The sequence below is a fragment of the Gekko japonicus genome, unplaced genomic scaffold (genome assembly GCF_001447785.1).
Source record: "Gekko japonicus isolate JY-2015 unplaced genomic scaffold, Gekko_japonicus_V1.1 scaffold2446, whole genome shotgun sequence".
In the NCBI taxonomy this organism is placed as follows: Eukaryota; Metazoa; Chordata; class Lepidosauria; order Squamata; family Gekkonidae; genus Gekko; species Gekko japonicus.
Genome location: NW_015167127.1, coordinates 164,380 through 176,424, shown reverse-complemented (window position 1 = coordinate 176,424; position 12,045 = coordinate 164,380). Strand labels below are relative to the sequence as shown.

Here is a 12,045-nt window from a genome sequence, read left to right as displayed (position 1 = left end):
GATCGGGGGGGGGGGGGGGGAATCAGTATTCCTGGTTATCCAGGTTCCAGGAACTGTTGGCAAATGACACCAAAATTGCAGTGGAGCTTCTGGTGCCTATCCATTAAATAATCTCCAAGTTTCAAGTAAATTGGAGCAAGAGGACCTGGGGCCCCTAGTGCCCCCAGACATCCTCCATTGTTTCCTATGAGGGGGAATTTCCATGCTTTCTCAAGGGCAAAGAATAGGCAAAGACAAAACAGCAAGCAAAGCAAGCACTGGCCAAAAGTCTCTCCAAGCAGATAGAACCAACAAGCCCAAAGAACCAGTGCAGAACTATAGAATCCCAGCAGAAGCACGAAACAATGCAAACCTAACAGAACAAATGTGCAATCTGAGAATCTAAGCCAGTGTCAAACTAGAGAGTCTTCCAAGCCAAACATAATAGGATGTATCAATACACAAACACTCCATGTATAAATTACGAACAGAAGTAGAAAGAATATATTATCCAAATCAATTTTAACAGTTCCAATACTTTTCAAGTTCAACACACACTCTTATATTTTCTTAAAGGGTTAGGCTCTAACAGTACTTAATACAAAGGACAAAGTCTATGTAAAGTCCACTAATCCTTTGTATGAGATGCTTCAGGAGAACAAAAGTTCCACTCTGCCCTCCCCGCCAATTTTGTTTGGCTTTCCAGGCCTCTGCTGTTTTGGGATTACTATGCAATTTGGTGCTTGCTATAAGTACAGGATAAGTATACTGAGCCATATCTGTGGTTAATAAGCTGCTTACTTAATGTAATTAAATGGGATATAAAACTTTGAAGGATAATCTTAGATTAAAGAAGGAAGCAAGAAGTTCCTGGCACTAATGAGTTAATATAGCGTGGTCTGGAAGTACTGAAGAGTAAAGAGAAACTTGCTCTGAAATGTCCAGTAATGTTCTACCACAGGTTCTTGCTGATAATCTTTCAGATTTTCAGGAGGTCTGTGATTGGCATGGTCTCTGCAGTAATCTGAGTATCAGAGAATGCTCATTTCCTTCAGCTTCTGTCTGACAACTGAATTACACATTGGCTTGAATCCAGCGATGAGCAAGTGGAAACATAAATGGACTTTGTGCAGCTCTGCTTGTGCAAGATCTTGTGCAGCACCTAGTACTTTTCTCACTATATAGTACAGTGCCCACAAATTGATTGTACAATATCTTGTGCAAGCAGAAACACAAATGGGGATACAAAGTTTGGCTTAGAACATGGCAGTGCTGGCGTTCTGCAAAAACACTATAGCACCAGCAAAATTTTTGCAGTAGATCCAACACACTGTATGTACTCCCATTATTATTTTATGTCTTTGTTTCTTTCCGAAGTGTGGTGGCTGGGGCTGCTACTATGAGGAGAAGAAAGTCACAGAGGTTGGTGGGGAGGAGTACTTTAACTGTCTCCTCCTGTTTACTTTCCTCTGACAAGTGTTACCCCCTCAGTGGCTGCATTTGGGAGGGGAATATTTTAATCACAAAACTACACAACATGTAGTTCAGCCCTGAGTACAGATACTCCACAGGCTTAAACTGGTTTGCCATTCATTTGCTCTAGGAGCTATAGGGGGGGGGGGGGGGGGGGGCAGGTGTTCTGGTATGAATCTCTAACAGAATTCTGTACCCTCATTTAACTACAGTTCTCAGTATCGTTCTGGGGAACACTGACTTGTGCTTGTATTATAGCTGTATCTTGTTGTGCTATTGTTGTTATTTTTAACACTGTTCAGATATCAAGGCTGGCTGTTTCTCCATAGCTGATTGAGTGTTGTAAAATGGATTTTGGGGGGGGTATCTTAAAGAAGATTTGGAGCTTTCAAGATGCAGTGTATACTATCAATGAGATGCATATTCTCCATACTGAGAGAGGATATAAATTCAGTGGTAGAACTCATGCTTTAAAAGCAGCATGTTCTAACTTCAATCTCTGGCATCTTTTGTTCTGAGGATATCAGGTTGAAGTTCTGGGAAAGACCAGTTCCAGAGACCTTGGGGAGCTGTAACATATATAATTCATTCATTCATTCTGCTTTGGCTGTAGAAGAACTGGCCTAGAAGAGCTGGCATATATCCTGAGTTCTCACAGAAACTGTGAACACATTACAAAGAATGAACAGAAAATGGCAGTCCCGAAGCTAGCTAATACCCAACCCGTAGTTTGCCATCTCAGTGCTGTTACAAATAGCATTTCCATGCCCACGTTCCACCAGCACTAGCAGCAAACGGTGGGTAAATGCATATTGTAATGATCTAGAAAACTGAGAGGGCATAAATTTGACACAGGGCTTCCTTTTTTTGTTGACAGCACTGTTTTCATTGTTAAGATGGAATTGCTCTTTGAAACACTAGTACATGCAGCGCATATGAGTGTTATAACCAATGCTCCCTCTAAGCTGTGGAGTCTTGTGAGCAAAAATTCTACTTTGTGAGCTACTGGCATTAAAGTTGTGAGCGAGCAATTTTGCTACTGCATAAATTAGTTTGCTCTGGAGCCATCCTTCCTGAGCTAAGACAAAAATGTGTGAGCCAGAGACTAAAAAATTGTGAGCTAGCTCAAACTAACTCAGCTTAGAGGGAACACTGGTCATAACTATGGAAGAACTCTTCAAAGTTGTAATATTTAATAGCTGTTTCTAAACAAATACATGAGGCTTTCTGTAAACACTGTGAGAAAACTGAGCATTGGAAGGAATTGGGGTGAACATTTGTCAGCCTCAGGAGTAATGCATATTCCATAGTAGGGCTGAGTGGTCTCAGGAAGAGTAGCTCATTGCCCTTATGTTCCTATTGTTGAAGCAGTATAATTCTGTTTAGATGGTGCTTTGTACATAACTGTATGGGCTGTCTCTTCTTAGTGCTCTGTGTCGTTGAAATCTGTAGGTGGAATGTACAGAGAAGTGATGAGATTTCTGATTTGCTGTTTTACTTCTAGGCACACAGTTCCTGCAGGTTTGTGGAAGGATGCTCAAGGAAAGGACCAACCATGGTATGAGGATGCATTGGGTTCTAGTAGCCCTGTAATCCTGTACTTGCATGGAAATGGAGGTACAAGGTAAGAAATTTTAAAATGAGCCAACCTCAAAAAGGGTAGCATTTTATTTTAATTCTAAGGGTTTAGATCCGGTTAGGGGCAGCCTGACTTTAGGTGTAAGATTTAATATGTCATAAAGTCAACAAATATTTAGCTCCTTATTTTTACCAGCTTTGGGGGGCATCCTTTACCGTTTTGTGCCACAGACACCAAAATGTCTCACGCTGTCTCTGCATTGGGTTAAAACATTAAAGGGGAAGAATGAAGAAGGAAAGTTCCAGTCTTTTTTCATAGCCAGTTTTCAGTTGAGTAAGTAAGGGCATTTCTTGTGATACCATGAAGAATGTACCAAAGCTGACTTTTAAAAGTCACAAACTAATGTGTACTTTCCCAATTTCTTTTAATAGAGGAGGGGAACACCGTGTGGAACTTTACAAGGTGAGAATTGCCTTATTGTTACCTAGCCTAAACCAGAGGTGTCAAACATGCGGCCTGTGGGCTGGATCAGGCCCCCGAAGGGCTTCTATCAGGCCCACACTGTCTCCTGCTTCTTCAGTTCTGCTGTTGCCTAGTAGCTTGCTTTGCTAGGCTCTTTCAGTTGCTCAGGAGAGATAAATAGGCAAGCTTCTGTTCTCTGCTCTGGCTGAGGCTCCTCCCCCTCCCAGGGAGAGAGAGGGAATGAGCCAGAACTTGCTTCCTAACCAGGCTGCCTCAGTCGCACAGGAAACAAAGGCAAGACTTTCTTCCTCTCCATTGGCTGAGGCTTCTCTCCGAAGGGAAGGAGGGAGAGCTTGCTTTGCTTGGCTGCCTCAATCACATGGGAAAAATACAAAGCACCTTTAAGACCAACAAAGTTTTATCTGAGGTATGAGTTTTTGTGTGCCTTGCTACAGTGTGTGTGTTTTGTTGGGCTTGCTATGCTGTGGCTCTCTCGGGTGCAACTGGGTTCCCTCTCCCTTTTCACTGCATTCATGCCCTCATGATCCAGTCTTTTTCAGTAGAAAAGCAATGTGAACTATTTAGATGAGGAATAACAACAGGCCAGTCAGGTGGATTAGGCTGAGACTGTGTGTTTAGACCAAGTTCACCCAGCACATTTCCTTTGGTGATTTTGAATTTAGACTTCCCAGATAGTAGGCTGATACCGAACACTAAGGAGGATTATAGTTTTGTAGACAAACACATAGCCCTCAGTCTGTGTCATGGTGCCTTCTCATGTTCTTGACCAATACACAAAGCAGTTTATGTACAAAAGCCCACAATGCCAAACCATTTCATATTTTCCCCTGGGTCCTAGGCTCAGAACTCTGAGCATGAGATTTCTGTAATGAATGTCAATAAATCAAAAGTAGGTTTGCAGCTTACAGATGCACACTTGAACAGCATATTCAAGATTGCTACAGCACAGACATTATGATACAGTAATTCAGAGGAAGAGGTATCAGTTATCAGACACTGTTAAATAAACAAAATATTGCAAGAGTGCTCATGTTTTAAGCATTTTTTTATTTTAAATTTTAAAAATCTTTAATTATGTTTGTCTGTGTCCTTTATAAAGTTTATATCTCCACTATGTGGCATTACATTTTATGACACATATGGCCTGGCCCAACAAAGTCTCATTTATGTTAGATCCGGCCATCATAACAAATGAGTTTGACTCCCCTGGCCTAACACTACTATGTTTACAGTTCTGGTAATAGCTCAGCTATCCAGGCTTTTTATGAGTAGATTATTTGTCTTCTGTCAGGAAAACCTCTAAAGTGCAGGTGCTATTGTACTCTCATATCATTCACCTTTGACTTGTAGTCTTTAAATTGTTATCCCGCCCCCTTCTTCTGAGGTGCTCAAGGTTGTATACATGGTTCTTTCCCCCCTTCCGACTTTATTCTCACAACAGCCTTGTAAGATGGGTCAGGCTATGTGTGATTGATCACCCCTTGAAGAAGAAGAAGAAGAGAAGACGAGATTGGATTTATACCCCACCCTTCACTCGAAGTCTCAGAGCAGCTTACAAACTCCTTTCCCTTCCCCTTCCCACAAGAGACACCCTGTGAGGCAGGTGAGGCTGAGAGAGCTCTTTCCAGAACTGCTCTTTCAAGAACAGCTCTGACAGAACTATGACTTGGCCAAGCTCATCCAGCAGCTGCAAGTGGAGGAGTGGGGAATCAAACCTGGTACTCCCAGATTATAGTCCACGCACTTATCCACTACACTAAACTGACTTCATGACTGAGTGGAAGTTTGGACTCTGGTCTTCCACATTGTAGTCAGACATATCAGCTGCTTTCTCAGGGTTATCTGAATGTATAAAATGGAAATAATTCCTGAACTTGCAGATAAAGAGATTTGGTTGTCTGAATGCTTCCCCACTACTACTGTCAAAAAACAAACAACCCCCAACTCCCTGAATATAGAAAAATAGCACATAAGGGAGAAAGGCTGTGTTAAAATGCATCTTCTTTCTTTAAAAATCATATAGCACCCTTTGTAATCTTATGATTTGTCTTGTGTTTGTTCAAGGTTCTGAGTTCTTTTGGTTACCATGTAGTCACATTTGATTATCGAGGTAAGATCCTTTTAGCCTGGGTTTGTGTTTTTAGGTTTTGTTCTGCATTGGCTTCTGTAACACATCCAATTGTTTTCTACCATGTAACTGATGATTAGGAAATTCCTTGAATTTTAGTAGTAGTTTAAAATCCTGGTAAAATTGTTCTGATTAAAAAATTTTAAATAAGTTTCCCCGTATGGCTAAGTTAGTTTATTTGCCTGATACTTAACTTGGTTAGCCATTTGGGGAATAGTAGTTACTGCAGAAGTGAATCCCTTCCCAAGTCTATTTTTAAGATGAGACATATTAATTTTTCCATCTTTTTTGCTGTTTTTATCTGGTACGCATGTTAACATTTTCTGTCACCCCATCCACTGATCCGCCCATTAATACCTTCTCAAATTCTACTGTGTTTCTGAGGCTGGGGGGGTTGGTATTGTGTGTATATGTGAGGGTGCAGAATGGAAGCTATACTAAAACTAGCATAGCATATAATGACATCATGTTATCCTTTCACCCATGATTTCTTACACTTCAGATTGGATTTTAAAAAGTGTGCCCTGGTTTTCTCATACTTTCGGCAGCCAACAAACCTCTATAATAAAACAGCAAAATTATTATTATTATTAATTTTATTTATTGAATTTCTAAACTGCCCTCCCCCAAAGGGCTCAGGGCAGTGTACATCATAGGTAACATAAAATTTAGTTAAAACATCACTGAAATTAAGTTAATTAATATAAAAGCAGACAATCCGTCACGATTTCCAATAAAACCAGTAAAACCATTAACCCTCAGTCTTAGATGGCTTTCTGCATGTGGTCAGCTTCCTCCAAGGGGCAAGGTTATGGGCCAGGTGAGATGGAAAAATCGTCGCTGTCCTCAGCCATAAGCCTGATGGATGTAACCTAAAAGGCCTTCCAAAAATACTAAATGTACAGGTACAAACCTGCATCCTTAGCTGTCTCTTAATTATAATGCAACATCAAGAATGTGTCTAAAGATGTTTTGGGCTTCCCCAAAATGTCTGTGCTCAAACTTTAATGACTATGGCATTCTACAGAGATGGAGCCAGGCTTGTGAAGGCCCTGCTCAGTATCCTAAAAAGTGTAATATCTTTTAGTAAAGGGAATGTGAAACAGAGCTTTCATTGCAGATCTTAATAGGAAGGCTGCTGTGGAGAGAACACTGGCATGCAGGACTCAAGCCAAATGGAGCCATAATATTCTGCTGTTCATTCAAGGCACTTTCACTGATTAATGCTTGTATTTGTAGTGTGCTGCTGGTGTAATCCTTGAAGGATCCGTACATGTTACTAATACTGGGTTGGATCCAGTGTATTTCCATGTGTGCTAAAAAGACCGCACTGGGAGTTAGCTTTGCATTTCTGTTTGTGCAAGACAACATGCAAATAAATAGTTTAAAATAAATGTGGTAAAATAAATTTGATGTTACATTCTCCACCTTCAAAACCAGGTTCCCCCAACAGGCATTTTGAAGCTAAACTTCCCAAAGTTTCAGCTGTTGTTTACCTCTTCAAGTGTTTGCTCCAGGCTAGCCAGCTATGGACCGGACTTGGTGGATCTTCTTCATCATCCTTTTAGTTTCTTTGAACTGTTTTTCTTCAGCTAAAACCTGTACTCTAAGAAAGCAAGGAGTTGGATTTCTTTTCTTTTTTTAGATCAGTCTTCTGCTGTTCAGTTTGGTTGCTTCTGCTGTTCAGTTTGATTGCAAGCAGGTAGTTTAGGAAGAAGCTGCTTAAACATAGTTATTTTCTTGAGCTGATCTTTTTGCTAATCCAGTTTTGAAGGAAGAATAAATTACTTGCCATTTCTTCATTAAATATTTTTTTTAATATATTTATTTGATTTTATAAACCTACACCATACAAACATTCACCAACAAGAATACATATATACAGCTTCCTTAGACAACATTTCTCTTTTGTAACAACACAGAGTAGCATAGCCTCATACCCAGAATAAGTAGCTTTCCCCTTACTCTTACTCTTAGTATCCTATCTGTATTGACTAGGAACTTATATTTCTATCTCCCTTAAGTTATCTGTACTGTCTTCTCTGAGCTATATTGAAAAAGTCCTATTTATTGGTTGTTCTTATCTGCTTGTAACCTCTTTCCCATTCTTGTCTTATACAATTCTGACTCTTAATGCTTCCCCTGTTTCTTGCCCACTCTTTGCTTTACGTATAGGGAATTAATTAATATTTAATTTAATTTTTAATTTTTATGTCTTTTTATTAACTTTTATTACCCTTTTTAATCGCCGTTTAATCCTTACATCTTTCATATTTTTTAAACATCCTATAGGAACCATTATCTCTACTTCTGGATTTATCTACTATTTTCTTTTACCTATAACTTTACCTTCACTTCCTTCTACCTCTTTCTGTTGTAAACTGCTAAGACTTTACCCAACGTCATTTAATCTATATCCAACCTCTTCTAGACTTTTATCACAGACATATTTAGACCTGTTTATATCGCCAACTTATATCACCACCAAACACTCTAACCAGTGTCAAAATTAATTTTCTAGCACTACATATAATTAAACATAATCATTTTACCATACATAGATATAGCTTTAGAACCATTAAATACTTAATTTCTAGCTTCCATTTAAACATCTCCCAAACTTGACATCACTCTATTAAATGTCATGATTAGATTTCAAGCACTACATATAATTAAACATAATCATTTTACATAAATCAAACTATAAAGCCCTAAATGCTTGAGTTCTAGCTTCCATTTGAACAACTCCCAAACTCAACATCCCTCTGTTAAAATTACCATTTTACCCTAAATTTATCATCACAATTTCCCTTAAATATAGTTAATTTTTTTTAAATTGGTTTTCACCCCGAAAAATAATTAATCACCTAATAACACATTCTAGTCCCCCTGAATTTACACCAACAGTTCAAATTCTATTGCATAAATACATCCATATGTAGGTTTTATTTCATTTTTCCGTCTAATCCTATATCTAGGGTCTTTCTATCTTTCATAGGGCTTTCTTTTCCTCTTTAACATTAGCAGTCTGCACTTCGCTCTCAACATGTCTACATGCCTGCGTTCTTTAAACCTCCCTTGCCTTCCATAGCCTCCCTCTCTAATTTGCAACCATTCTATATTCCCAGGGCCTTTGTTTCTTTTAAATTTCCCCGCCCTTCTTTTCCTTTTTTTAACCCTTTTATTTCTCTCTCGTCCAGGTCTTAAACATTGTCCTTTTTCTTTTAACAAATCCACTTCCAATTTAACATCAGGGAGTTTTTTATTTTCCAAGTTCTTCCCTACTAATTCCATTGGTAAAGCTTTAGGTTCCACAAAGTCATTCGTTTGTATATTCCCTGGGCTTTCCTCTGTAGCGTGCTCTCTCTTCCGTATATGACTCTCTTCTATAACCTTCCTTGTAGCAAATTGCTCCTGCTCCTGCTTTTTTCCTCCCTCTGCTTCTTCTTGTATGTTGTACTTCTTCCTTATTGCCGCACTAGCTTCATCGCAGCCTTTTTTTACAGCCTCAGTCAAAGCCCTCACAAACTGTTCAATTGTAACTTCCCCGTCTTCCATGTTTTCGTCCGTTTCCTCCCCGCTTCTCATCATGCACTCCGTCTCCTTCAAGCTCTCTCCACTTCTGTCTCTACCAAACCTTTATCTTCATTTAACTCCTTGCCAGAACAGCACAGTTCATAGGCTCAAGCACTCCTCGCTCCCCCACTGGAATATTGTCCTGCATTTTAGTCCAAAATCTCTCGCGGCCACTTACTTTACATATTTAGGCACCTTTTTCTGGGGAATTTTTCACCTTTCCGTTTTTGCTCCTCTCCTCTTCTTCTGTGTTGCCACAATATTACCATTATATTCCAAAAAGAAAGTTAAAAACAGTTCCGGATGGTCGCGTCTTCTTCCAACATGGCGGCGGCCATGTTTTCTTCCCTTCCTTCGCCCCGCGTCGGGGCACTCCCGGTCACCCCCCCGCTTGCCGACCACGGGAGGGGCCAGAAAACAAAGCCCCCTGCTCCAATCCTCCCCCCAGGAGGACTGGTCCGGCTCTCCCGAAGTTCGGGAGGCCAGAAGAAAGCGAAGGAGGGACGGGCAGCACGGAGCGAGCCGCGCGCCGCCCGTCGTCGCGCCGTACCGGAAATAGCCATTTCTTCATTAAATATTGACAGGTTTTGTTTTGTTCACTAGCAAAGTACATTTGGTCTGAGATCTTTTTCTCTTCCTTTCTGTTAATATGACCTCTTCAGCTAACTCCATGTTATTGCGTATAGATTTGTGGTCTTCTAGGACAGTGTGTGTGGGGGGGAATCCTCTTGAGAGCAATTAGCTTGGTTTATACCAGAACTTTGTGTGAGGTTGGGGGAGGAAGACGTAGCACTTTTGAATTCTTCCCTGTGTTAACTGCCTGGAATTAGGAAGTCATCACAGAAAGCAAAGGGGTGAATTGTAATATTTGGATGTTCAGCTTTTCTACTCCCCCCCCAGTGGGGGAGTGTTAAAGCCATAAATAGGGAATACCATTTTTAGAGGTACTATGCATTTTACAGTCGTATTCCCACCTCTATGTAGACCCCAGTACACTGTGTAGACCTCATACATTTGAGTCCAGTGACACCCTAGAGACCAACAGGATTTTCAGGGTATAAGCTTTCAAGAAACAAAGCTCTCTTCATCAGGTACCTGACATCTCTGAGGAAGGGAGCTTTGACTCTCAAAAACCTGCACCCTGAAACTCTTGTTAGTCTCTAAGGTGCCATTGGACCTGAATCTAACTGTTCTACTACAGCCCAACATTGGCCACCCTCTGAAACTACCTTATGGATAAGGTTCCCTTCTCACCTCAAAATGCTGAGACTGCCTTGGAACTAAACTGAATGAAAGATGCTGGAATATTTATTTTGGTGGTTTGTCATTTCATTTTAATGAGCATCTTAGCAAAGTCTAAACTTCTGAGAGGCAATTTAAATGCTGCTATATTGAATTAGATTTCTGGGCCACTATTATTACTTTGGCTTTAATTGAGACACTTTACTTTGACTAATGGATTTGAATATGATTCCTGGAATAATTTTTTTCTCTCTTTCATCAGGCTGGGGAGACTCAGTAGGCAGTCCTTCAGAAAGCGGACTGACTTATGATGCTCTTCATGTTTTTGACTGGATAAAAGCACGAAGTGGAGACAATCCAGTTTATATATGGGGGCACTCCTTGGGCACTGGGTAAGCCTTCAGATTCTGTATGGCACTAGGCAGGCTTTAGGAACAGCACAAGGGACTAAAGCATGGTGTGGGGAAGATGGCAGTCTAATCTACTTTCTAATGGGTAGCACTGAATAAAATGTGGTTTGCTACATCAACCATTGCCCCCCAAGCCAGAAATAATGAGGCAGACACAAGTGTTGGGTTTAACTATAGGGCCACTTTATTAACTGACAACTTTAACTGGAACCAAAGGCAAGGGCAAAACAGATTGCGTTATGGTCAAGGCCAGAGGTCAAGGACCCCTCCCTTACCTTGTCAATAGGGCGAGCCACCCTGCCCCGGGTGGGAGCCCACTGCAGGGGCTCTCACCCGGCCGGCTAGCCATTGCAGGACAACCCTGTAGCCCCATCCCCCAAGCCGCAAGGTTCAAAGAGAGGACCTAAACAGGGCCGTCCCGAAGGCAGTCCGTTTTCCCCGCCCCATGCCGCAAGGCACAAAGACTGTACTCACAGGACCCCTTAAACCCCAAATGAGGGGTGTCAGCTGGTGCTCACCTGACCGCAATCTGTATACCACATAGCAACCTGCCTAACGAAAGTGACCGACCAGGCTAATACAACTCACCCCCATAAACACCTGCATCACTGCTGCAGTGCAGGGTAGGCGAAAACACCCCCTCCAAGTGCCAATGAAGAAGTGGTGAAAAATTCCTACCCGGCCCCCAACTAGGCGACCAGCAAATGCCTGCACTACTAACAGGGCGGGAGGGTGGGCCGACGAACCGCGCGGGACTGCTGGAGAGGAGAGGCGGGGCCGGGCTTTTAAGCCTTCAGTACCCCGCCCCCTCCCAAGTCCCGTATGTGGCGCTTTTTGGCGCCTAAACGTTCCCCTGCCTCGTCCGGCTGGGAGGCAAAGGCGCTTTCCCAGCCCAACGACCGGAACGGCCGTGGGCTGTTTAATCGTATTGCCCCCCAAGCCAGAAATAATGAGGCAGACACAAGTGTTGGGTTTAACTATAGGGCCACTTTATTAACTGACAACTTTAACTGGAACCAAAGGCAAGGGCAAAACAGATTGCGTTATGGTCAAGGTCAGAGGTCAAGGACCCCTCCCTTACCTTGTCAATAGGGCGAGCCACCCTGCCCCGGGTGGGAGCCCACTGCAGGGGCTACCATCCGGCCGGCTAGCCATTGCAAGACAACCCTGTAGCC

At 41.8% G+C, this 12,045-nt stretch overlaps 1 protein-coding gene across 2 annotated transcripts in view; it reads left to right on the top strand.

The window, feature by feature from the left end:
• The window catches only part of LOC107111964 (monoacylglycerol lipase ABHD12), a 92,117-nt gene that overhangs the window by 44,903 nt on the left and 35,169 nt on the right, over nt 1–12,045 (top strand). For both annotated transcript variants that reach the window (XM_015413013.1, XM_015413012.1), the window contains exons 4-7: nt 2,957–3,076; nt 3,463–3,493; nt 5,579–5,624; nt 10,723–10,852. In XM_015413013.1, the coding sequence (XP_015268499.1) occupies nt 2,957–3,076; nt 3,463–3,493; nt 5,579–5,624; nt 10,723–10,852 (327 nt within the window). The remainder of the gene's footprint in view (nt 1–2,956; nt 3,077–3,462; nt 3,494–5,578; nt 5,625–10,722; nt 10,853–12,045) is intronic.